This window comes from Chroicocephalus ridibundus, chromosome 6, assembly GCF_963924245.1.
Source record: "Chroicocephalus ridibundus chromosome 6, bChrRid1.1, whole genome shotgun sequence".
Classification (NCBI taxonomy): Eukaryota; Metazoa; Chordata; class Aves; order Charadriiformes; family Laridae; genus Chroicocephalus; species Chroicocephalus ridibundus.
The window spans coordinates 56,478,639-56,503,404 of NC_086289.1; the positions used below are offsets into that span (position 1 = coordinate 56,478,639).

Here is a 24,766-nt window from a genome sequence, read left to right on the forward strand (position 1 = left end):
TTGAGGGTCACCCATTAGTGGAAGGGAGCAACAAGCCTGGACTTCTACAGGCACTGATAGCGCAGGAGAAGCGAGGTATAACTCACCGCAAATCAGTCTTTACCTCGTGTTAACCTATGCAGCAGAGCGCCAAGGAGATGTCAGTCCCCCAGGCTGTAAAGCCGTTCTGTTGCTTGCCTGGATTCCTCGCGCTTCCCCGGCGGGGAAATGGCACACCTCTAAATCACGCCGCCTTGTTTTCCTCCTTGATGGCGATACGATGTAAGGTGTGCAGAGCTGAGCTGCCACGAGTGTGCTGGGAATACAGGCAGAGGGATGCGTTTTCAGCAGTCGGCGAAGGGATTGCTGTGTCTGTTTATGTAGCCGTGTGTATTTGTACAGGTTCTGTGTACAAAGAGGGTGAGTTTGTAAAGTGCATTGGGATCTTCAGGGATGAAAGGTGCTATATAAATGTAAATTAACATGACTGAATCCAGGGTTTCAGGAGGAAGGAAATTGTCTGTATTCTTTACTGCAGAAACAGCCTTTCAGAGCCAGAAGGTGATGATTGTCCTGAAACAAGATATTCAGGCTTTTCGCACAGGTAGTGAGGAGAAAATCCATACTAAAAAAATGACTTGCATTCTGTGTGTGGAGATGGCAATCAGCAGGTATGAGAATCGGGGCATGATTAAACTGTGAATGTCAAAATAGGGAATCGCAATTAATTTCCTCGGGAGGTAGTGCGTGGTAATGCGGAGCAGAGGACGGTACTATTTGATGCAGCAAATCCAGACTTTGATCTCAGGAAGAAACATTAATGTGGTAACAGTGACAAATGCTTTAATTTATCAATGTGGGACTATAAAACTGTTCAGCTCCCCAAAAGCCTTTGTACATCTCATTAACATCACATTCTCCTGACACTTGAGACAGATAAAAGAGGAGAATGGTGTAATTTCAGGGGGACCAAAGTGAAATATTTTTCACAAATCCTCTGAATGGCAGAGATTTCCAGCTCGATGTGCGTGATGCAGCCGGGTTTGGTGGGTAAAGCAGGCTGGCAGAGCAGCTGCAGCCGTGGCATCAGTGGAAGGGAAAAACCTGAGGTACTGATCTGCGGCATATTTTTCCCCCACCTTCATGTAGGCTTCTGACCCATTAGCTTTTGATTCCGGTCCCCCCTTTCTGAATTCAAACGGGATGTGGAGTACACAACTGGTCACCGATTCTCCTCTTCCTCAACCCCTTTCTCCGGGATGGAGGGTCTTCCAGGAGGATCCCAGCCATTCCTCTCTCCCACAAGAGCCTTCCCTGGGGTTGCTGTTAACATGCACAATCTGTTCCTGCAGAATCTGCATGAACAGTCAGGAAACCTCAGCAAAGCCTCCCTGAGAGCTGATTTTGTAACAAAAGCCAAAACTGGCCCGTTTCCCCTGTCTTCAAGAACGGGTTTAGTACTTTAGGCAAGAGGGGGTGAGAATGCTGAGGTGGGAAATCCATTTTATGGATACCCTGGTAGCCCTCAGCTGTGTCTAAAATAAAAGGCCTGTTTTTCCCGCTTTCCTTTACCAGATGTGGTTTTACACTAGTGCCGAACGGATGTGAAGTGCTGAACGCGCTCTGCAACTGGTGCTTCGCTTTTAGTCATTTTTCATGTTGCTTTATACTTACGGCGTCAGGAGAAAGTGCATAAGACTTTTATTAAGATCAGAGGCTGGGATTCGACTTTCCAGCCAGCTGGTAGCAGCGGTCTCTAACTCTTTGAGCTGAAATTTCGTACAGAGGGTTTTTGGTCAGGAAGTCTGAGAAAGCCTGTTTAAATGAACACTCAGAAATAAATTACCCAGCTTTGGGCTTCCGAAAAATTAGATTACTTCGGTTTTATTTATTTGCAAATCTACTGATTTCTATTAAAACCCTCCTGGTTGCGGCTTCTCAGACACTTCCAGTTCAGTGTTTGTCACCTGTATCCTATTGCCATTTCAGGTCCATGTGCGGAGTCTGCATTACTGGGCGTTCTAGACAAAAACCAGTGCTGTTCGCCGGGTTTTCTGGCTGTCTTAAAATGGGGAAGAGCCTGCCCCGATTGAGCTACAGGTGGGGACTTTGTGAGATTTCTTTCATCCTGGCTGCCTCTCCGCTGTGCCCACGGGGTGTTTCTTCCCCAGCCTCTGGCTGCTGGATCTCATAGGAAGGTTGGGGCATCCTTGGCCGGTGGCTGGTGGTGGCACAGGGATAGGAACGGGATCGATGTGCCGCGAGCGGACGCTCTGCGTCCTGCTGGGTATAGCTTGAGGGCAGCCGAGGAGAAAATGGCAAAACCGTTTTTCATCTTTACTGCTGTCCTATCTTGTAAGGCAAAGTCACCCTGACAGACTGCAGGCTCCGACACCAAGATCTAAAGCTTTTAATGCCGTGGTTCCTGCCACTGACCTGGTCCCCACGCTGACGGCGGCGTAAGCGCTACCATCTGCACGGCGGCTGTTGCGGGGGGACCAGGGGAACCAGGGCACACGTGTGGCTGGTGTGGCTCTGCGCAGAGCGGCCAGGCCAGGGATGGATGTGCAGGTTTGGCTCCCTGCCCTGGTCCAGGGCTAGGGGTTCTTGATGGCGGTGTTGGGGCAGCATCTCCCTGTTCGCGTTCAGGTCGTGTGTTTCTGTAGCTGTTCATTCTTTCAGCACAAATTGCGGGTTTTCCCTTAAGTTGCACAATGCCAAGTGCATTTTTCATCGTCTGCATGAAGTAGCAGCTGCCAAAACGGCAGCAGCCACTAAATCCCTAATGAAGGACACACGGAGATGGGGCTCCCCCAGTGATGCACACCTCCTGCTGCGTGCCAGGGCAAGAGAGAAGAAATATCCCAAGTTTGTTTAGGAGCCTTTTCTTTGCTTGTGAGATGGGCAGCTGCCCAAAATCAGCGTTTGCTGTGACTGGGAGACTTGCTGTCTGCCAGCTGCTGCTTGGAGAGCCGCGCTTGGTGCGAGCAATTGCTGCGTTCAGCCATGAGAGCAAGAGTGCGCCCCTGGAAATACGTGGTGCAGGTGAATTGAAATACTGGGAGCAGGGAGGGGAGGAAAAACTGAGACAGTAAAAATGGCAAAGGCTGAGAGACAACCCCTTCAAAAACAAAAGCAAAAAAATCCTCGAGAGAGATGCAGCATGATAAACGGGAATATCCTGGCTGGTTTTGTTATTTATTGCTCACGTTACGGTACCACTCAGGCATCTAAGTCTTAGGTGAGGGCTGTTGCACAAAGTGCTGTGGGGACAGGTGGCAGAGGTGATCCTGCCTGCACCAGGGCACCCAAAAAGGGCAGTGAGGCGGCGCAGGGGTCCTTGCCGGCCTCCTGCATCTCAGCGCCATGCCCATGCTGCACCGATGGACGGGGAGGAGAGCTGCCCCACGCACATCAAAACATGCCCTGAGTCCTCAAATTCCCCTGGGAGACCTGGACAACCAGCAAATCTCAGGTGAGAGTGCTCAAAAAGTCAAGAAATAATGTTCTATTTCCAAAGGCAGGGAGAGGAGGTGTCTTAAAATGAATTTTGCTCATCGGTCAGAGAGTTATGAGGACAATCTTTTCTTTGCTGGATCTTTGTTGCTTCTTGCTCCTGAATCATAGAATCTTCATGGTTGGAAAGGACCTTTGAGATCATCGAGTCCAACCATACACATACAAAAAAACCCTTACAATCTCTGTCACTAGAGCATGCCCTGAAGTGCCAAATCATAGAATCATAGAATGTGTTGGGTTGGAAGGGACCTTTAAAGGTCATCTAGTCCAACCCCCCTGCAGTAAGCAGGGACATCTTTAACTAGATCAGAATTTTAACTTTCCCCATGGTAATGGGGACTGATGTGAAGCAACACCAGCTACGTAAGCAAGAAACGCTTACTTAAATAATCAATTTTAATGGTTGCTTGCATTTCCTTTTCTCAGTAGATGTTCTTAAGGCTGATTCTCATTTGACTTGGAAACAAAATGTGATGATTCTCTTTACTAATTATAAGCTTTTTCACTAAATCCTGTGTTTCACTTTACCGATGAAGTTCATCTATCAGTACATTTTTATTTAAGCGATAGTGTGTCTCATGACACATTTCAACCTTATTTTTTAAACTTTAATGTTACTATAAGGTAAATGGCAGCTTTCCTATTTACCATATGAGTAATTTTTAAACACATGGTGGGTCAAGCTGCATTTGGATGGAAACTGAATTCCAATTAAAAAAGCCCAAAAATAGACTTTTTATAAGTGTTTTTAACATTTAAATGAATGTGCTGGATACATATGGAAAATAATGTTTATCTAAACATGCTTTACATTTCAAACAAGTCAATAATATAACAAGGACAGTATGTCACTCCTGATCCTCGTGTCTTTTAGGATGGTAGCCATCTCTCATACCCTACTTTTTTCCATAGCTTGAAAGGATGTAGTTGACTTGTGTCTTGCAGCTTCTAGTTGCTTCTTAGGTGAACTAGGCATAACATGAATCTGACTAATAAAATGAAATGAAGAATATAATCTCTTTTCACACACTTAGGAAACCACTGTGCTAAAACAACCCGAGTGCAATGAATTCCTGTCCCAGGTCCTCGGTGACACATCTCCATCTTTTCAGTGATTTATCTTTATTCAGAGCATCAGCAGCAAGGATATACAACCGTAAATAACATTTTATTTCATTTAAAGGATTTCACCTTTGTAATGAAATCAAGCATTTATCTAAATTGGCCTCCTCTTGATCCTGAAAAGATAATATTCATGTTTGTAAATAGATGTTGTAAGAGTGTTGTTCCATGGCATTGGTGAGTGCAATATCCTCATATCACCACGTTTATTTCCTTTTTTCTGGCTGTTATCCCACCCCTCACTTTGGAGCTGTTGGGTTTTTGCACACCAGAGATGTGTGTTCTCCTGTTATGCCAATGACTCGATGGTGGGATGCTCGTGTGCAGAGATTAGCTTCACCCAAGGGACCCATAAGGTGCCACAGTTAATTCTCTCTCCACCTGGGAGAAGGTCTCATCTGAGACCTGCTCCCCCCAAGGGTGGTAGCGTTTTCCTTCAGGGAGATCATCTGTTTTCTGGCATGGGATTTAATGAGCCTCCCATGTCCAGACTGCAGTCACCTGTACCTACAGCAGGTCTTGGTAAGACACTGTTATCCAGGAGTTCAGCCTCAGGTCTGGCCTCCCCTTTAAAAAAGAGAGGGGAGGTAATGTGAGGCGGGTCCTGCCGGTTCTCCCTGTGGGACACAAGCAGTGGGAGCAGTGGGTCCCAAAGGTGCTGGCGTCACTGGCATGGATGGAGGTGGGATGCAGCTCACCCAAGCCAGGTACAGACAACAACTGCCGGAATGTGCTGAGGGGGGTTGTTTTGGTGTTTTTTTTCCCCTACCATCATTGCAAATCAGTGATGGAGCTTTCTGAAAATGAGCTGGTCAGTGCCTGTGCTAAAAGTTTGGGCTGCTGCAGACCCAGCAGCAATCCATAGGCTGGAAAACGCCACAAGCAGGTTTGGGCTGTATTTAGGAGGAGGACTGAAATCCCAGGAGCTGGGAAGCCTGTGGTATGTCAGACACCTCTGCCTGTGAACACCGTCTTAGACTACGGGCTGAAATAAGCTCTTGCACCTTCAGGGACTAGTTTCTGCAGCAGCTCCTGCGCTGGCTCCCTCCTGCTTGTGCCCAGCCTCCGGCACAGCCGCCTGGACCAGCCCCACCGCGGGGCCTGCAGCTGCAGAGGTTTTCCAGCGCCGCTGCCTGTAAACCTAGGGAGAGAGTTTTGCAATAAAGTTGGAATTTGTTTGGACAGATTCAAATCAAGCTGGATGGGGAGCATGCAGTGTTGAACACATCCTTATGTATTTCACATATTACTTTCCAGTATTTCTATCCAGTATTATGTTTAAATCACAACCCTTCGGGGATAAAAACCCGTAGGTGTTCTGAATATAATAGAAATAATCCAGGCAAGTAGATATATGTCTCCCATATTTACCTGGTGGTTAAAAGTCAATTGAATCTGGTTTTCGAAGGATTGAAAATTGTACCAGCTGGAAATAACTGCATCAGATGAAGAGAGCGGGGAGCGTGTTGAATAGGCAGGTGGTGGCTTGCAGTGTTTTCCTCCAGAGGGAGAGGAGCATGGCAGCAGTCTGTCTATCCACATGAATCTTTCTCATTTTCATATCTGAAGGCAGTTAGGCACTAGGCAGGAATACGAAGGTGCAGATCCCCCTGGATATCTGCGGGTCTGGCGTCCCTCGCAGGCTGTGCTGCCTTCTGGAGCCATCGTCCCTGCCCTCTGGAGTGTCCTTGCCGCTGGCTGCAGAGGGAGCTGGGGCTGACACTGCTCTCCATTTTGCTGTCCCAGTTTGGCTGGATTACCCTAGCCTTCATTTTTTTAAAATTTTTTTATTTTTTTTTTTCTGAGTCTGCAAAATGGCCAACCGGCTGCCTGCCTGGCAGGGACGGACCCAGGCAGTCTGTCTGGCCTCAGGCTTAACACCAGCTCGGGTTTGCTGGAGCGCGAAGGGCACGGATTTGGCACCAGCCTCCACCCCGGTGTCCCCTCGCCTTGTGCTAAGCCGAGTGAGGTAGAAGCAAGAGGGTCACCAAAACACAGGGTCCTCCGTGCCCTGTCGCTGCCACCGGACCCCAGCACAGCCACCGTCCCCTCGTTTTCTCATCCCTCACGTTGGTCTAGAAACAGGCTTGGTGTATTGCGAGTCATGGGCTCGGTGAGGCTTAAAACTCCCTGTGCTCCAAGGGCTCGTGGCTGTGCAATGGTGTAAGGAAGATGCAAAATAGTGACTGAAGTGATTATACAATTCATTAGACTTTGAAAGAATCATATTTCTGTCAGCCTCACAGCTGTTTCTTTTAGAGTTTTATTCTGAAAGATTGGAAAGCTTGGTTCATTTAACACACGTCAAGGTGCTAATTACATCAGGGCTGGCATAAACATGCAGAAGGCAGCTGCTGGCCATGTGGCGGAGGGAGCGGGGTCTGCTCCCCGCGCCGGCTCCCCCGCGCCTCCACAGGCCTGGGAGCACCTGCACCTCCCGCTCCTTTTGCTGGGGAAACTGGTGGCCCGGCGCATGGAGCTCGTGGCCCAGAATTCCAGCTTGCACGCATGGCGACGTAAAGAACAGCATAGCCCAGCTTGGGTTTTGGTCGTAGTATTTGAGGGTCCTTCCATGGGGAGACCGTAAGAATGAAGTGTTTCCCAATACGAAATTGCCACGTTGCAGATCATGGAGCCATCCAGCTCCCCGCTGAAACACAAACCTGTCCTCCCAGTGCCCGTCTTGCTATAAAAGAGAAGGCAAGCTGAGCGTCTTCCTGGGCTGCCGGTGGTGCCGTGGGTGGCTCGGCAGTGCTCCTCACCACGAGCCCCGCAGGATCCGCTCCCCTGCCTGGCCTTTTTTTGGAGCTGCTGTTCTTCATGCTGACAACTTTATCCCAACTGTCCAATTCCAGCTGAAGGATCTGGGGTAATTGTTGTGGCTCTGAACACCCACCTGCGTTTCCCAGCGCACACAGCCTGATCTGTGAATTAAAGAGCTGACCTGTTTTCTCTTAAACGCTATCCCAGAATGGGTTTTTCACAGCTGGTGGGAAAAACTTCCCTTACTTTTATCACCTGCCTTTAAAATATGCATGAGAAGGAAAGCGAGGGTGCTGTGTTCGGAACCCAACCTGTGGAGGTCTCCAGCTGTCTGTGCTTTCTGCCTCTAGAAAGCTGCCTGCTCTCTGTGGACTTTAAAGCATCCGTTGGTTTGGAAATCTAAGTTGCCCTGATGTTGCTGGGTTTAACTGGTGCTTCTGGAGGTTAGAATGGCCATTCAGACAGTAAAAAATATACCTGAGAGTTAGCACAGGCACATTTTGACATGTCTGGAGGTATTTTGTGTTCACCCCAACTATCCCCGCATCGCACCAAAACCCCAGTCAGGAGCTGCAGGTCGCCGTGCCCACCTTGAGTCCTCGGAGGTACAGCCAGGAAGGGACCGGGAGAGCAGCCACATGTCAGGGACGTGGTCCAGCGCAGTGAACGCCAACACCACACCACAGAGAGCTCCTGCAGGCCAACCTCGTACTCCCTTGGGCAACATTTTTAGAGGGGACAGACCCCATGGAACGACACCTCCACTGACAGCTTTAGGGGCAAGCTCAGCCTTCTCCCTCTATCAGCCGACCTGCAAATCCTCATGATGAGCCAGGGAGTTTGACAGCACTGCCAGCAGTCTGTATTTTTCACCCAGGCCTCTTTCTCCATCCCCAAGTCTCTCCCCTCTACCTAACCCTGGTTCCCCTGGGAAGCAAGGCACAGATGGCTCGCAGCAGCCTGGGGGTGAATGCGCAAGGGGAGGGGGGTAGGAAAAATACCAGCAAGAGCTCCGCTTATTTTATTGGTGTTAAATGCCTTTCAGATGTACTTAAAGGCCCCTGAAGGCCGAGGCGTCCCATCACATTGCAGCTAGGCTGCAGGTTCTCATTTGCTTTTAAGCCAGGCTTCAAAAGGAGAAAGGATTTGGGGTTGGCTTTTTTTTTTTTGCTTGCCTTTTTTTTTTTTTTTCTCCCTTTTCCTTGTTTGAAGCCAGCACTTCAAAAGCAGCATCTGCAGCTTGGCTGCAGGTTCTGGGTGCCAAAGGACCTGGCCACCTCCTGATGGGCGCAGGAGGAGCCCAGCTGCCGGCTCAGGAGGAGCAGAGCCGGGCTCAGCCCTCGCTGCTGGCCGGAGCCAGGCGTGCTGTTACGGCAGCTGCTTGGTACCACCGCTGTTAAAACACTTTTCCAGCTGCCTGTGGCTTCCTAAAGCTCAACCTTTCTCCAACGCTCAGGGAGCTGGGAAGAAGGATCATCGCTCGATGGAAAAGACGCTGTAACTCCTGGAGATGAATATGGGGCTTGTCCCAGTATTAGTGCCTCCATGGTCGCTCTTCCCCAGCGCATTCCTCTCTGCATACCACACTTCGCTCTTCGGTCTTTCCGGCCACCTTTTCAGGAAATAATTGGCTTGGTAAAATGTTTTTTGGAGTGAGGAGGGTGTAGCAGCTTTTAACTAAAAGAGACAGGGCGCTTGTGAAAACTCGGTAACATGTAAGACTCATATATCACCTCCGTGGTCCTTTCTGTGCCCTGATATTACTCAGGCTGTTTTGGAGGCTCTTGAATATTTTCCAAGCAGCAGGCAGTAGGGTAACAGCAGAAAACATGTCTTTTTGCACCTCTCTGTTCTTCTGTGTGAGCTGTCAAATGATGTCCCAATTCAGGCGGTTAACAAACCTCCTGCTATTGTAGATTCCGAGAGGCCAGGAGGAATTGCACCCCTCTTTTGCATCCCTTGTGACTTGCACCAAACCTTAGGCTGAAAAGAGGTCTACAAATCAGTGGGTGTTGTTTGGAGCATCAGCATGTAACCTGGGAAGGTGCTTTAGTGGGAGAAAGAACAGGTAGTGGTGGGTCTGAGAGAGAAGCGTCCCACAGCTCTGTAAAACGCGCTTGTGTTGTGCGTGAGCATGTCTGTCTGCGCAAAGATGGGTAACTTGGGTTGAACACGCAAATCACAAATTTGATTTGTTCTTTAAAGGCACAGAGGAAGGACAAGAAGGCTTTTTCCTATGTTCTGGAATAATCTAGCCCATCTTGAGCAGAGCGCTGCCCGGCTGCCTTGTGTCCTAGAGAGACTAAAGCCCCGGCTGTCCCAAGAACTGTCTGCGCTCAGGTGTCTTCGGTCCTTCGAGCATCTCGCCTGTTTGGGCTGAGTGCTTTCCCCTTCTACAGGTAGTTTTGCTGCCCTGTGTCTTCGCTTCAGAAAGCTTATAACTGTTCTGAAGTTATGTTTTAGGTAATATGAAGGATAACTTGGCTCTCCTCAAATGTGTCTCAATGCAGGGAGACAGAATAGGTGGCTGCTTCCTCTCCCTGAGCCTCCTGTGTTTCTGTGATTCTCTGCTTGGAAAACATATTCATAAAATACATGGCAGGAGCTTATTTTTTTGTTAGAAGCCTTTCACACTGACTGTTTTCTGAATTGGCTGGGGGGTGGCACAGAACCCAGCTAGCGACTAATCCCCCAGCCCATCCTCTGTGCAAATTGCTTGCAAAAGTCATTAATTTTACTGTAATTGATTTAAACATTGCTTAGGAGGAGAAAAAAATTAGGGAAACCAGTGGCACTCCGAATGCTGAGAATTATGCGTTCTCAATTTTCTGTCATATTATCTCCACACGTGCCCGTTGGCCGCTGTGCAAACGCCGGTGCCGAATAGTGGCCCAGCTCAGCAGTGGCACTGGCCGACTGTGCCGTGAGCTGGGCAAACCGGCAGGCGAGCTCCAGCTCCGTCCCAGACACCACACAAGAGAGTCTGCAGAGGTCTTTTGCTCTGGCAAAGCGCTTGCCTCCAGCAATTCACATCTGGTCGAGTGGCTCCATCCACAAAGCCCGGGCACATCGGGCTTTCTTTGGAAAGTAGCCACGGAAAAGCGCAGAGCTCGGCTCTTGCTACGAGCCGCAGTCGCGGGGTAATACCTGATGACAACCTCCTTGAAATGTCAGCGCTTATGGTGGAACGGGGCTTTTTATGAGGCAGCCACCTGTTCCCGTTGCATTACCTCATTGCCGCTCGAATGTAGCCCCAGCTGTAAAGTGGTTTTAATTAAAAAGATTTACTGCGCAATACCAATTTTTCCCCTATTTTGGGTATATCTTAGAAGATAATAATTTTTCCTTATCACTTCATCACTAGGCTTACATTTTAAGGGACTGTACCCACTGATGTCACTAGGATCAGAATAGAGTATGTGGATTCTAACTGAGCAATGGCGTAGGAACAATGTATTTTTAAGCTGGGCTTAGCTCTTCTTTGTGTATTTATTTATACCTCTGACGACTGATTGAGGAGTGCCCTGGCTCCAAGCCATCTCTCTCAGTAATAATTTTTTTTCACATCCTTGGGAAATGGCATCTCCAATGTATTGTGCATGTTCTCTTGACGTCTTAATGCAGTTTCTAGGTCACTGAGCTAAGAAAAGATGATAGGTGCCACTAAAGTTAAAGGAGAACCATGTCTCCTTAAAGGAGAGCCAGCCACAGGCTGGGCCAGGTTGATGGTACTTAGAGAAATCAATTATTGTCATGTCCTGTCTTCATGCTGTGCCAGATCATTTAATGATGAAGAAATTATGTTAGCTTTCACTCCATCTGCAGGAGATTGTGTGCTCCTGCTTTCAGGCCACCTGTGATGAACAGAGGACGTTGCTTATTGCAGTTATTGCAAATCTGCGCTGGGAAGCCAGAAGGGTTTTCCGCCAGGTCTTAGCTGGCATCCACTAGCTGTTGGGCAGGGGTGTAGGTCATAACGTTTCAGGTTCTTTTAGAGGCTGAAGGGTGAAAGCAGAAGCACAAGGAAGTGAAGAGGTCTCAGTGTGCAGGTGGAGGTCGGTCTTGACTTTGACAGCCTGGAGAAACTGCTTCGCTCTCGCTGTGGGGGTGTTCATCTGGCACGAGCTGCCACGGAGGGCACGTGGTCCCACGTCTCCAGCCTGAGGAGGTCTCCCCGGTGCCACTGCTGGAGCTGGCTGTGCCCAAGAGGTGAGCCGGCAGGAGAGCTGCAGCGCTCTCCTGATTGTGTTGCTGTATCCCTACAGGGGAGGGAATCTCAGCCCCTCGTAACAGGCTGGGATTCCCCCATGTGGATACAGCATACCTGAAAAAACCCTGGAAGTTCATTTCAGCAAACTAATCCACAAGGACTAAGAGATGTTTGAAGGACTCTATTCCTTAACATGCTGCAAGTCCCCCAAAGGGATGGTGCAGGATCAGGGCCCGGAGGTGCCCTGGGAGCCCCGAGCCCTCGCTCTTCTCTGCCCTGTGTGCAGCAGAAGTGCACCCAGAAAATTGGGTGGAACAACGAGGAACTAAACTCTGGCCAAGCAAAACATGCGGAAAATGCCCTCTGAAATTCCTCTCTGCCCTCACATCCCTCTGTTCTCAGTTCACCTCTGCAGCCTGTGAAAAGGGAGTGCTGCTGCCAACAGGAGGGGTTTGTGTCGTTCTTTGGGGAAGGGAGTGGAGCCTCTTCCACCTGCAAAAATTAATACTAATCCTTTCTGCCAAGAGATTAAGTTGAACGCTTGGTACCTGCCAGATTCAGTGGAGCAAGAGCTGGTGGTGGATGTCTCACCTGCTCGTCATCAGAGGAGAGGCTGTGGGGCAGGGGAGCGGGGACGAGGAATGCCACCTCGCCTGGGTGCTGCAGGGTCCCCGCACCTGGGGCTGTGTGGCACTCCATCGTCCTCCGGGAGACAAAGCCACCTTGCGAGAGTGACAGGCTGGTGGTACAGACACAGCTCCTCTCTGACATCCAGAAATGATCCTTGCTGAGGTGCAAAAGCAGCTCTTTTTCCCCTCAGACCCTCAGGAGCTGAGCCTGAGCCTCAGGCGCCACTGTCACCCGCTGCCCCAAGGCAGGTGGCAGCAGCCCACAAGAGCTGCATGGGCAGGAGGTGGCTGCTCTGTGGGCACCAGCGTGGACAGTGTAGTGTAGCGTGGACAGGGGGTGTTGGCAGGCTGACAGCTGTGGGGGGGTCAGAGGGAGGTGAGTTGCAGGACGGCAGGCAGCTGTCTGCATCACGGGGAGCCTTGGCAGCTGCCCGCGCTTGCCAGTCGTGACGGAGGCCAGATGGAGTAGGTGGGCACTGAGGAGCAGGTCCCCCCGCTGCCACCCCCCTTCTGCAGCTCTGCGTGGTGGCAGGACACGGGGTGGCCCCGCACCGTTAGTCTCCAGTGGGCGAGGGACTGCTGTGTTCGGGGTGTGAAGGTCATGGAATCATAGAATGGTTTGGGTTGGAAGGGACCATAAAGATCATCTAGTTGCAACCCCCCTGCTATGGGTAGGGACACCTCCCACTAGACCAGGCTGCTCAAAGCCCCATCCAGCCTCGTCGTTCTGTTTTGTTGGAAAAAGACATGCACAAGAATAAATGCAGGGACCAGGATAAATTCTGCAAGCAGAAATACCTGTGAAAAGCCCACTGGGCCTGTCACAGGCTTCGTTTAAATACGGGCTCACTGTGGTCACCTGGGTAGCTCCACTACAGTTGCTGGATTTCGATTGTACTTTAAAGCTAAGCCTGTCGGAGATGCTTTTCTGAGCCAAGATCTGTCACTTGCCTCTCTCCATGTCCCCCACGGGCTCTGGCAGGGTACCAGATAGCTTTCTTTTCTAGCTGCTGGTGGCTGTCCTCTCTGCCACTGGATGGCTGTCCCGCACCGCCCCAGGGGTGTTCCCCGCGCAGGCGATGCTGCGCTCCCGCTTCCCAGCCAAAGCACTTCAGCTCCCCCCGCTCCAGAAGGCTGCACAGTGCTCCCATGGATGTGTGTGGGTGCAAGCAAACCTGCTGCTCCCTGGTGCTCATCAGTGCTGGAGAAAGTCCCATGTTTCAGGGTGCTGCCGCCCCGGTTTGTGCTGTGCGAGGTTGCCACGGTCCATGGCCACGGCTGGGTAAGCCGGGACAAGCGGTGACGGGGCGTGCAGGTAAAACACAGAGACAAAGTTGTGTTGGGGACCTGATTGCCTGCACAGGTTACAGGCTGTGGTTGGAATGTCACCCTGTAATTCCTTTCCTAAATCTCTTCCTAGCTGCGTCTCCTGGTTTCGGTGTAAATGCTCTGGTTTCGGAAGGTCTTCAGCTATAGCCTGTGTTCGTGTTCAACGTGCTCTTACCTGTTGTCTTTTCAATCGCTATTCAGTCATGGTTATTGAAAGGCTGAGATGAAAAATAAGCTATTCTTTTGTTTGCCTGCCCCTCCGCATCCCCTCTCAGATCACGGTGGCGGCAGACGGCTGTGCCTTCGCTGGCTTCTCCCGGGGATGAAGCCTGTGGCACCCGTGCGGTGCGGTGGGACAAAGCCTCCATCTCCTGGCAGCGGAGCCGCATGGCAGCCGGGAGCAGCTTTCTGTCCCAGAAAGGAGGCAGAAAGCTCGCCGAGGAAGCAGAATGAAGCCTTGTTGTGCCTGATGCTTCCAGCGAGGCTCAACCCCTCCAGCCTTGGAGGAGCACAGGCATCTCAGGGCTTGCTCTGGCTGCCAAGGCAGGGAAGCGGTCTCCGTTTGGGTTCTCTCTTTGAGACCTAGAAATGTTTGTCCTGGTCCTGAAGAAGGTTCTCTCGAGGTTATTTTAATGTATTCCTGCCTGATGAAGTCCCAGCACCACCCAACATCTGTTTTCCAAGGCTGACTGGAAGCCAGGTGCTACTGCACAGGCAGTTTCAGGAGGGGGGGAGCTTAGGGGTTTTCTCTCTCAACCTCTCATAGTGGGCTCGGCACATTCACGCTCTCCTACCTCAGAACTGAATCTTTCTGGAGTCCCCCAAAAGAAACTTAAAAGGCCATATTCAAAGTATTTTTCACACATTATAAAGGGATCGGGGCAGTTCTCAGCATTGCAGCTGCAGCTTGAGGCTCAGGGATTTTTCGGAGTCGAGATTTGCCCCTTCCATCACTTTTCCCCTTTTGGGCTCCTTGTGAGTGCCAAGTACGTGGTCCCAAGGCACACTTGCATGTAAACACTTTAGTTTAGTTTTGTAAATGGTTTTAAAAGAATGGCAAGGGAATTGCAAATGGATCTGAGCGAAGATGGAAAAAGACCACAAAGGAGAAAACACTTTAGCAACAGGACGGGGGAGCGCTGAGCTCTGCCAGCATCTCTGCGGGGTCTGCTGGGGGGTTATTCCTCCCTCAGCTTACGCTGGCAGCCCCTTGCCCGTGGCAGTCGGAGGGGGACACTGTCCCGTGGCTGACAGTCATGGGGGGCTTTGCTGTGCTGCAGAGGCAGCTGCCCTGCTCTCCGGGCTCTGCACCTGCGCTGGCTCCTTGTTGCTTATGGGACCAGGGTGGTTTAATTAAAGGCGACAAAGCCACCTCGAGAGTCATCTGTGCAAAGCATCAGCTGCCCGCGCGGTGCCTGTGAGCTGCTGGCACAGCGTGTTGGCCCGCTTTGCCGGCTGCCTGCAGCTCCTGAAGTGCTTTCAGAGAGCGATCACTTCCCAGTGTCGAGTGCTCGCAATTGTCCGTATTTTTGGAGTTGTTCAAGTCTTCCCCCAACACCATTCTCCATTCCAAAGATGCCAGCTGAGAACTTTCCATGTCCAGGCCCCCGCTGTGCGTCCCCTCCGGGAAGCTGGAGATGCAGTTTGTGGTGGGACATCTGTGTCTGCCGGGCAGTAACAACAAACCCTTCCTGTAGAAAGGGCACAGCGGTGGCACTGGTTGCAGAGGCTCCAGGGACACATGTGCGCCATGTGTCAGGGTGATGGTTACAGCCGGTGGACAGCCTTGGCTGTCCTCGTAGCCACCAGACCTGGCTGGAAGGGGGATGGTGCCCACATACGGGTTTTTCCCAGAACCCTGGGTTCAAACACAGCCTGAGAAACTAGCATTTGCCTGGGAGGTGCCATCCCTCCAACAGAGTTGACACCCAAGGAAGGGTGGTGGGAAGGAGAGGCAGTGCGAGGGGAAGCCATGCACTCAGGGAACCATGCTGCCTTTCAGATGACACCAAGCTCCTTCACCCGGGGGAAAGGGGGAGTTTGCCCACATGCCCCCCTGACCAGTCTGCCTGCCTGACTCCCATCTGTCTCCCGCAGGTATCTCTCAGCCACGAGTGCACTCGCGCCATCATGAAGCTGATGTACTGCCCGCACTGCCGGGGCATGTCCAGCGTGAAGCCGTGCAACAACTACTGCCTGAACGTCGTGAAGGGCTGCCTGGCCAACCAAGCGGACCTGAACACTGAGTGGAAGTACCTGATGGGTAAGGTGTCCTTCCTCTGCTGCAGCACAGCTGCCTCTCACAGCACCTTTTGACCTCTCGGAGGCAGTGTTTGGCGAGTAAAGCAAGGACTGTTGGAGGCTCTTTTACACTACAGTTTCTCTGTCCATGATCTGACACATAGAAACTATTGCACATTTTGCTGGGCTTTAACACCGTTAGAAAGGACACTGCTGGGCTGGCTAACAAGGGCTTAAAGAGTTTTCGTCTTGCCTGTGCTCGTTTGGCTTTGCCCACACTTTGCATTCAAGCAATTCTTCCTTCCCTCCCAAGTGTTGGAACTGAGGGGCAGATCCTGCCACCCATACACTGTCAGAGCTGCCTCCTCATCCCTGCCAGAGTGCTTGTGAGAGCACAGGAGAAGCACTTGCTGCCCGCCTTGGGAGGTAGTCTAGAGACGTGAAGCCATAAACTCTTCCCATGGGTGGAGAGCAAAGGGATCAGAGTCACGTACTGCTAAACAGAAAGAGGTGTCTTAAACAAATGCGTGGCATCACCAGGAATGGCAAAATTAGACTTGTATTTTAAATAAGAAAAGAGCTCATTTCGGTTTTGTTTTGTCACTCAGCTAAGATGATGGGTATTTTAAAGTGGGTTGTATGTGTATAAAGGTGTCCATTTCATTGAGTTTAAAGCCAGAAATACCACCGTGGTGGTGTGATCTCCTGTGCAACGCAGGCCGGAGAACTTCAACCAGGTGTTACTGCAGGAAATTCTGCATTGCCTCCTCAGACCCAGGCATCCCTTTTAAGAAGACCTCGGGTGTCATTCGGATGGTTTTTCCAAAGCCTGTGGCTCCCAGTTTAAATGTGAACTACTGCTGAGAGTGACTTGTGGAGCGGATGGACGTGGTTTAAGGCTGGTGAGGGTCTGTGTTTAGAAAATTATGTGTTTCTGTTGCAGCACACATCCTCTCCCCACCTGCAGTCCATCAGGGGAGGCTGTTAACAGTGGTAGAGCTCTCGCTCCTCCTTGTGCCCACAGAGCATCACCCGGCAAGCTCCTCTTTCTCTCCCAGGTTTTATGTTTAGACCTGGAATGGTCTGAGACCTGAGGGAGCCTTGATATTTGTCTGGATTCATGGAAGGCAGGGACCAGGGGACATGAGCTTTGGGCTTGGCCTTTTCCCTTACCTTGGCACCTGCTGCCTGGCCAGCAAGGCTACCAGCTCACTGGCCAGCTGCAGCCCGACAGGCTGGCTCAGGGTTGACGTGTGGTGGTGTTAATGGTGAAAATCCTGCTGAAGTTCAGGGGGTGTCATCTGCCTCTCAAGGGACATTGCAAAATAACTATCAAACCGCTGCACACAGGGGCCAATGCACTTGCTCAGTCAGGTGCGTTGGCCAGCTGCCCGCCTCCCCCTGGGGGCTAACGAACCAAGTGGCAACTTACTGCGGCTAATTGGAAGTGCTCCCCATGAGAGCGACTTGGGAGGCTGCTGCCAAAGAGGGGGAGGATATTCCTTTCCCCGAGGGTTTACGCCAGGACTTTGACGGCGTTTTGGCCTTTCTGGCCAGAGCAAGCCAACTGTTACCTGTCACTGCTCTCCTGGCAGGATGACGGCCCGTCTCCTGAAAGGTCAACGTGCAGCTCTCCTTGATTGACAGGGAGGCAATTCCGGGTGCATTTTGCACTTATTCTGGCTTCCTCTTCCCCAAGAGACACTGTCAAGGGGTGACGGCTAGGAGGAAATTGGAGCTTCTTTCAAATTGCCGTTGTACATTTTAGTGTCAGAGGTCACAGTCTCATCAAGGACTGGAGCAAGACGTAGAGTCAGAGGTAGCAGTTCGCTGGCACTGTCCATTCTTCACCCTTCTCCAGGCCCTTCTGTGTAGCTGGAGAGGATTTTGTTACGCTAAACACAGAGTTACTCTTTCAGTTTGACAAATTAGGGCAGGTCAAATTCAGGGAGATTTTTATAGTAAGTGGTTCAACAGAATTTATCGCTAATTTGGGGGTGCAGCTTTAGATATAAATGTCTGTATCTCAACATTAGCGCCCCTGCAAGCTAAAATTGTCTGGAAAATACAGTCTCGAAGGTGACACTGCAACCCCTGAGTGGCAGCAAAGTTAAACTGCGAGCTCTTTAATGGCGCAGGAGATGTTATTTCACAGAATACAAAAAGATGTTACCCCCTCGTATGGCATGTTTAGCTTTAGAAATCAGCGCTGCCATAGGACTGTGTGGCAGGAAAAGAGAGCACGTTAACTTGGAAACTGGCCCTTGTTTCCCGTCTTGCTCAAGCTAACCAGCAAAACCTTTTTTCTTTTTTTGAAGAGCTGAAAATAAATACATAATGTTTCCAAGCTGTGACTTTGCATGTTGTTAAATCCTATATTATAGACCCAAGCAAAGAGTATTATGTGACCCATGCTCCAGGCTGGCTGAGGTTTGAGCCCTCCCTGGACCCGCTTTGGGACTGTGAGCCCTGTGGACATGATCTGGTATCTTCTGTGAGTTTGTGCTGTCCCTCGTCTAGTCTTTGCCCAGCTTGGTCATTCCCTGAGAGCTGTCAGGGTCTGAACATCCATCATGTAACAGCAGAGAGAACACACTTGCGAGGGCTGAGCGTGCTGTTAAATTGACAACAGTAGGCTCAGGATCAGACCTTTGTTATTAACACACTACGTCCACTGTGGACCTAATGCTTCTTCACAAACCTCACCTATACCTCGTGGAGGCCTTTTGAGGTCTTTCTGCCGAGTCCTGCTGGCTTGCCCAGGCAAGGGACTGGACACTTTCCTAGCAGGTTTGAAGTGACAGTCCATGGTTGTGCCTCACCTGGCTGGACTCTTGCTCTAAGGAAATTTGCTGTGCAGCCCAAAGATAAGTGTCAGTCCTTTAAAACGGTATCACAGGTGACAATACAGATTGTGGGATGGTGAAGGTTGAAGGACAGGTTTTATTGATACTCTGTTGAAGTGCCAGCTGTAATCCACCTGGTGGTTTTATTGTTCCTGACTAATGTCGGCACCACAAACTCGTGCTGAATAAGCTTTTCTGCAACATCACACCATCTGCTCTGACTGCCTCCTGCCAGGCTGATGGGTGAGGTATCAGGATTTCGGACAGAAGAATTAATCACTCTTAATGAATACCTCCATTTACGGATGCTACAGATCTCCAACCTTGACCCTGGGATTTGACTTTCTTTGTGTAGAGAAGAACCACCACGAAGCCATCACACTTGTTTTCTTCCATGTGGCGAGGCCACAGGAACATGAAGCACTTTCTGCTCCAGATGAGCACAGGCCACCCCAGCGCTCAGACAGACCCCTTGTCCTGCCAGGAGGTTTCTGGTGCGTGCCCTAGGAGACGTAGACCACACTGGAGCCATCTGAGGTCACACGTAACTGGATGCCAAGTCCCTAAATGCTGATGAAGCTTGGCCTGGCCTCCGGGCTACTAAAGCACAAGTGGTTGGAAACTGAGGCAGCAGCAGCTTTAGCAGTGACTTTCAGAATTACAGTTTTGAATGGCAAAGTCAGACCTGGTTAAGGTCCCATCTTAGATGTCCAAACACAGTTTTTTCCCTGCCCTGAGATCCTATTTAAATCGCACTGGAGACCGAGGATGTCAGCTTTGCTCTGCAGTGGCATTCCCCAGTGCCCCGAGCTCTATGAGCATATAGGCTGTCCTTATTTCAGACCCAGCCTGGGTGTTGAGAATCATCTCTGGAGGTAGGCAGAGGTTGGTAATTTTTTTGTAAGCCAAGCACGGTCCCAAAGCAGCCATCCAGGCAGGAGCTTCCAGGCCAGGCAGGAGCACGTGGACATCAGAGCTTTCCAAGACAAGGGGAGCTGCGAGCAAGAGGCACCGCTCAGTCACTCCCTGTCCTCTTTACTGGTTTAGTTATGGGAATTTTGCTCTGCTTCTCTGCCTTTATAGCCTGGTATTTCCCTCGCTGGTCATGTATTGTCCTTTCAGAGGTGATGGTGAGAATAATTACTCCTTTTCTCACTCCTTCACTGCCACAGAAGCTATTGCCCAGTACCTTTGGCACTTTATTGATACGAATTCTCCCACTTTCTGCTGGCTGGAGTGCTTTGCTGAAGACAATGCAATGAATTAGGAGGGTTAGGGCCAAGTATTGCTAGGAATCACTTACTGTTTCTGCACCAATTTTCCATTTTTCCTTTCTGTAGCACCCCGGGAAATGCTGGTCACTTGGTGTGAATACAGGTTGCATTTACCATTTGCGGGAGGTGACCTCTCCCTGTGCCACGGAGGGTGGCCTTACCTACGTGCTGGGAAGGGACAGCTGTCCCACGCCAGAGGAAAATGAGCACTTGGGCTGTAGTGCAAATGGAGAGATGTCTCCCAACAAACCTGCTGAGGGGCCAACAACTTATCCCATCCAGCATGAGCACGAACTTTAATTTGGTTTGTACAGAGTCTGATGAGAGATGTCTCTGTCTTGTTTTACTAGATTCCCTGGTCGGAGTGGCTGATCGGATTGATGGACCGTACAACGTAGACACTGTAATAGGGACTATTCACATGAGGATCGCCGAAGCTATTTCTAACTTGCAAGAAAACAAAGATTCGCTCACGGCCAAGGTAAGAGCGTGTGCCTGGGCCTGGCTGAGGGTACGCCGTGAGTAGCTGCCAGGACCAGATGTTTTCTGAGCTCACTATTCAACTGAGCTAAAGGACATGATGAAAGAGATCAAATGCCCGCTCTTTTAATGATAGGAAACCACCCACCTTACACAGGCAAAAACTTCTCAGGCGTTTCCAAATATTCCTCCCTGCCACATCCAGCCAGCCTCCTTTAGGTACAGACACGCAAGGTGGGACCACATATGCAGTGACTGCGGGAGGCATGGTGCCATTTGCTGTCAGGAGCCTCTGTGTCTGAAGAGTCCTGAGGTATTTTGGCTGAGCTGAGGCATTCACAGAAAGTGCCCAGTCCCTAGTGACAGAAGGCAGCTGCTTTAACCTGCCTTGGGGTGATGTTCTGCAGTGGAAACACTGGGCTATCAGGCTGTATCTGTGGGACAGAGTTGCAATCTGGCAGTCCATCTGGAGAGCATAAAACAGGCTCTCCTGATGCTCACCTCTCTTCCAAGAAGTATATCATGAAGCTCTCTGCTATTGGTCTTCTATTTTTAGTATATTTATCCACTTACCACAATCACCTCTGTAGCTGCAGGGAAAAGAAGCTTTGGGAACAAAACCAGCCCTCCAGGGCTTCTGCTTTTTGCCCAGATGTTCCCCAAGTCCTGCAGCTATCCCACAGTTAGCGCAAAGATGCAGATGAAAGGAGCAGGGCAGGTCCTAACGGGGTCTTGGAGAAGGGAAGGGCCAGAAGTATTGCTTAGCCAAGCAGGAATTCAGTGGCACACGCCAAAGCACTAACAGCAGCATGCATCCAAGTACACGGTTTCTTTTCTGACATGAAAGGCCATATTCTTTCTGCCCTTGTTACGTGAGACTGAAGTTGTCCACATGAAAGAAGCCCATGATGTGGGAAAACATGGCATCATCTGCAAAGAAAGGTGTTTCCAAGGGGCATGTAGTAAATCTGGTAAAATGAAAAGGAGTAAATAGTCTAATTGGTGTTTGACTGGAGAAACCAGGCATGTTTGATAAGCTTCTCAGTGTGAGCTGGTGACCAGGTGAATGTGACAGCCTTTGCTGGTGGCACTGGTAGAAGAGGTCAGGAGCTGCAAATTGCTGCAGCTCTGAGCTCTGGGTTTGAGCATGGCAACGTGATCAGGTGAAGGATATCATTGTCAGATGAGCTCGGGACTGGCCCAGGCCAGTCCTGGGAGTCTTCTCAGGGCCGCAGGGTGCTGCAGCACGGTCAGGCTGCAGCTGAGGGCTTCAGACGTTACCAGCCTAGAGCCAGGTGGAGCCAGGGCACTGTCTGCCCTGTGTGAGAAGAGCCAGAAGTGGCCCTTGGACCCAGCGACACCCTCACTCATGGGTTCTCCTGGGATCTGGGGCAAAACTGGGAAGAAACACTTTTGGTACTGAGCCCTGTGTTCACTGCACCGCGGAGCACTCTCCCTGCTTCCCCCCGCTCCCCCTGCCCCTGTGGCTCTCTGATGGATTTCAGGTGGCAGGAGCTATCAAAGGCTGCAAACGTCTATCTGCTGTCACTATGCAGGAGGCTGTTGATCACCTCGTCTGCAGGACATGTGTCCTTTCCATCAGTGATGGGCATTGCTCACCTAAAGCCCTTGGGCTGGCAAGAGGATTGCCTTGATACCATGCAGTTCTGAAGCTGCCACAAGAGCCACTGTCCTGGGGACCTCCCAGGGCTTTTACCTCCTGAAAGAGTGTTTTCCTGCTATCAACAGTAATAGGCCAATAAGAAAGATACAGCAGTGAAACCAAATTGGTTTTATTTTGGTAGAACCAAGTTGAAAATACTCTATATGCAGTTTTCAAGGTGGGGCTTTTTGCACGGAGGAAAGGACAGAGGTGAACAAACTGGCTTGGTGCTGAGCTGCCATAGTGGTGGGATCCATCTGGTCAGCAGGACAGTGCACCCCAGGTGGGGGCTTTCCAGGCTGAATGTCCCTCAGACACACTGACGAGACCCGCTGTCACCAAAGGCACTTGTCTAGATTAGGACTTTGCTGATGGCTGTCAGAATCCACTAGCAAAAGCAGTCAGCAGCTGGCACAAGCTGTGTCAGCAGTGCTCCTTTCCCAGGTCTTGATTTCTCTGCTTTAAGGGGACACCGTGCAAAGGCGCGTTTATCAATAGCTTCTGACAGCACCCTGCTGTCCACAACAAGCTTGGAGACGTCTTTTCAAATCAGAAGGCTTGCTTTGTAAAGGCTGGTGTTTCCTGAATCAAACTGACAGTGCAAAGGCCCTCCTGACCTTTGATGCTTCGTTAAATCTGGCCATCTGAGCGCTCCTTCCACCAGCCACGGCGAGGCTCAGTTGCCTGAGCACTGGCTATCTGCAACAGAGGTGTCATTGCCTGGACTGGTCATGCAGAGACTGGGGTAAACAGGTGCTTCCAGTGCACCCTTCATCTCCACTTAGAGGTGAAATCTGATGATTTGTACCTTCAAAGTGTTTCTGCTCTCCTTTGGCTACGAAGCACACCTGGGTAGGTAGTTAGGATGATGGGAGGCACCAAAAGATCACAAGAATCATTGGGCTAGTCCCACCTCAGTCTGTTGTCCAAACCAATGAAGCTCACATGCTCTGCAATCTTGAAGCCCACACCACTGCTGTAATGAGCATGAGCAACTCCCATCTTGTTCTTCCCAGAATTTTATTTTTCAATCACAATAAGAACAGATAAAATTGCTAGAAATAATTTGATACCAACGTTGGTGACTCATCCAAAAACATGTGCTAATTTTGTGTTAGTGCTGAACGTTTTGCTTGATAGCGGTAGGCAAAACCAGTTACGGTGTGCCGAAAACACATCCTGGCACAAGAGTAACCTTAAGCCAGAATCTCGGAGATCTTGCAGGTACGAAAGATAAACATACTTAGGAAGAAAAAAAAAAACACATAACTGTGGAGTGCTAATTAATTACAGAAATAGTATTGAAACACAGGATAGAGAGTTTGGTTTGTTTTTCAGGTTTTCCAGGGCTGTGGAAATCCCAAAATCAGCACAAAAGGCTCCAGCAGCGAGGACAAGAAAAGGCGGGGGAAGGCCACGTTGGAACCAAAATCCTCTGCACAAGCACTGGAGATGCTGGTGAGTTTGCTTCTAAAACCCCCTCCCCACCGGTGTGCCAGGGCAGGCGTGATGGTGTGCTGCCTCCCCTGGGAGCCCCGGTAGCCCCAGTAGCACCACTAGCACCAGTAGCCCGGCCGGTGCAGCGCTGGGTCCTGCGGTTTGGGTCAGACCACCCCACAGGCTGTGGAATCGCCTTTGCTGGCAAGTCTGAAGAAGATCAGATCAGCGAGTGGCGGCATGACCTAAGCAGATCTGATCTTGCCTCAGCACAGGGTCCGGGTCTAGGTTGCTGATAACCAATTTCTAAGGGATTTGGTGCCAAACTTATCTGAAAAGGCTCCTTGCCATTGGTGTCATTCAGCCTCAGGTGATTCAGCCTGGATACTGGGGCCAGAGATTCTCCTCCACAGAGATTTTTGGATTCTATGGATGATGAGCTGCAGAATCTGCCATGGTCCCACATTTCAGAGGCTCCTCACTCACAGGCACCTGCCTGTCCCACCCTGGCAGAGCCCTGCTGGCTCCCATCAAGGCTGCTTCTCATGGCTCAGAAGACGGTCTTCTCCTAGTTAATCTTATGCCCATCCTTAGCATCTAACCTTCAGCCTTGGGTGCTTGGGTTGAGGGTTGATCTTTAGGGGGAGGTTGGCGACACATCCCTGTCTGCATAAAAAAAGACCCTGTGATGCTAAAACAAAACACACACAAAAAACCCAGGCAGAATCCCTGTCCTTTCCACAGCCCTGGGGGACCTCAGAGCTCTTCTGGCCCTGAGCATCCTCTTTGTTTACAGGTTTTAGATGCCAAAGGGAATCTGACAGCTCTCAAGACTTACTGGATCACCCTGCCTGGCAGCCTGTGCAGCAAAAAAGTAATGGTCAGCTCAGCAGCAGACGACAAGTGTTGGAACGGGATGACCAAGGGCAGGTATGGAGAGGGTCAAGGTACCAGGACAGCACTGTTCTGGGGTGAGAGAGGGAGGGTTCGATAAAAGGCACTTAGACATCATCTGAGCCAGCCCCACACGTTCAGACTGAGCCAAAAGGTCTGTCCCTGTCCACAGAAATGCTGTGTTTCCTGAAAAACTGGTACCTGGGAACGTCAAGCCTGTTGTCATTTTGCTGTGTGTTGGAGGATTAACCATTGAAATGCATTTGCCATGAACTAACTGTGTAGTTTTGCACTAATTAAGCAGTTTTGCAATTCCACATGCACTCAGAAGGCAGGAGGGCTGGATTTACCCCACAGACTCCAGAGCTGTTGCTGAGAAT

General features: G+C 50.5%; 1 protein-coding gene across 1 annotated transcript in view; it reads left to right on the forward strand.

Annotated features, from left to right (window-relative positions):
- GPC1 (glypican 1) overlaps nt 1-24,766 on the forward strand; it is a 218,398-nt gene that overhangs the window by 187,174 nt on the left and 6,458 nt on the right. The window contains exons 4-7 of the mRNA XM_063338939.1: nt 15,649-15,814; nt 20,263-20,393; nt 23,394-23,513; nt 24,289-24,422. Of these exons, the coding sequence (XP_063195009.1) occupies nt 15,649-15,814; nt 20,263-20,393; nt 23,394-23,513; nt 24,289-24,422 (551 nt within the window). The remainder of the gene's footprint in view (nt 1-15,648; nt 15,815-20,262; nt 20,394-23,393; nt 23,514-24,288; nt 24,423-24,766) is intronic.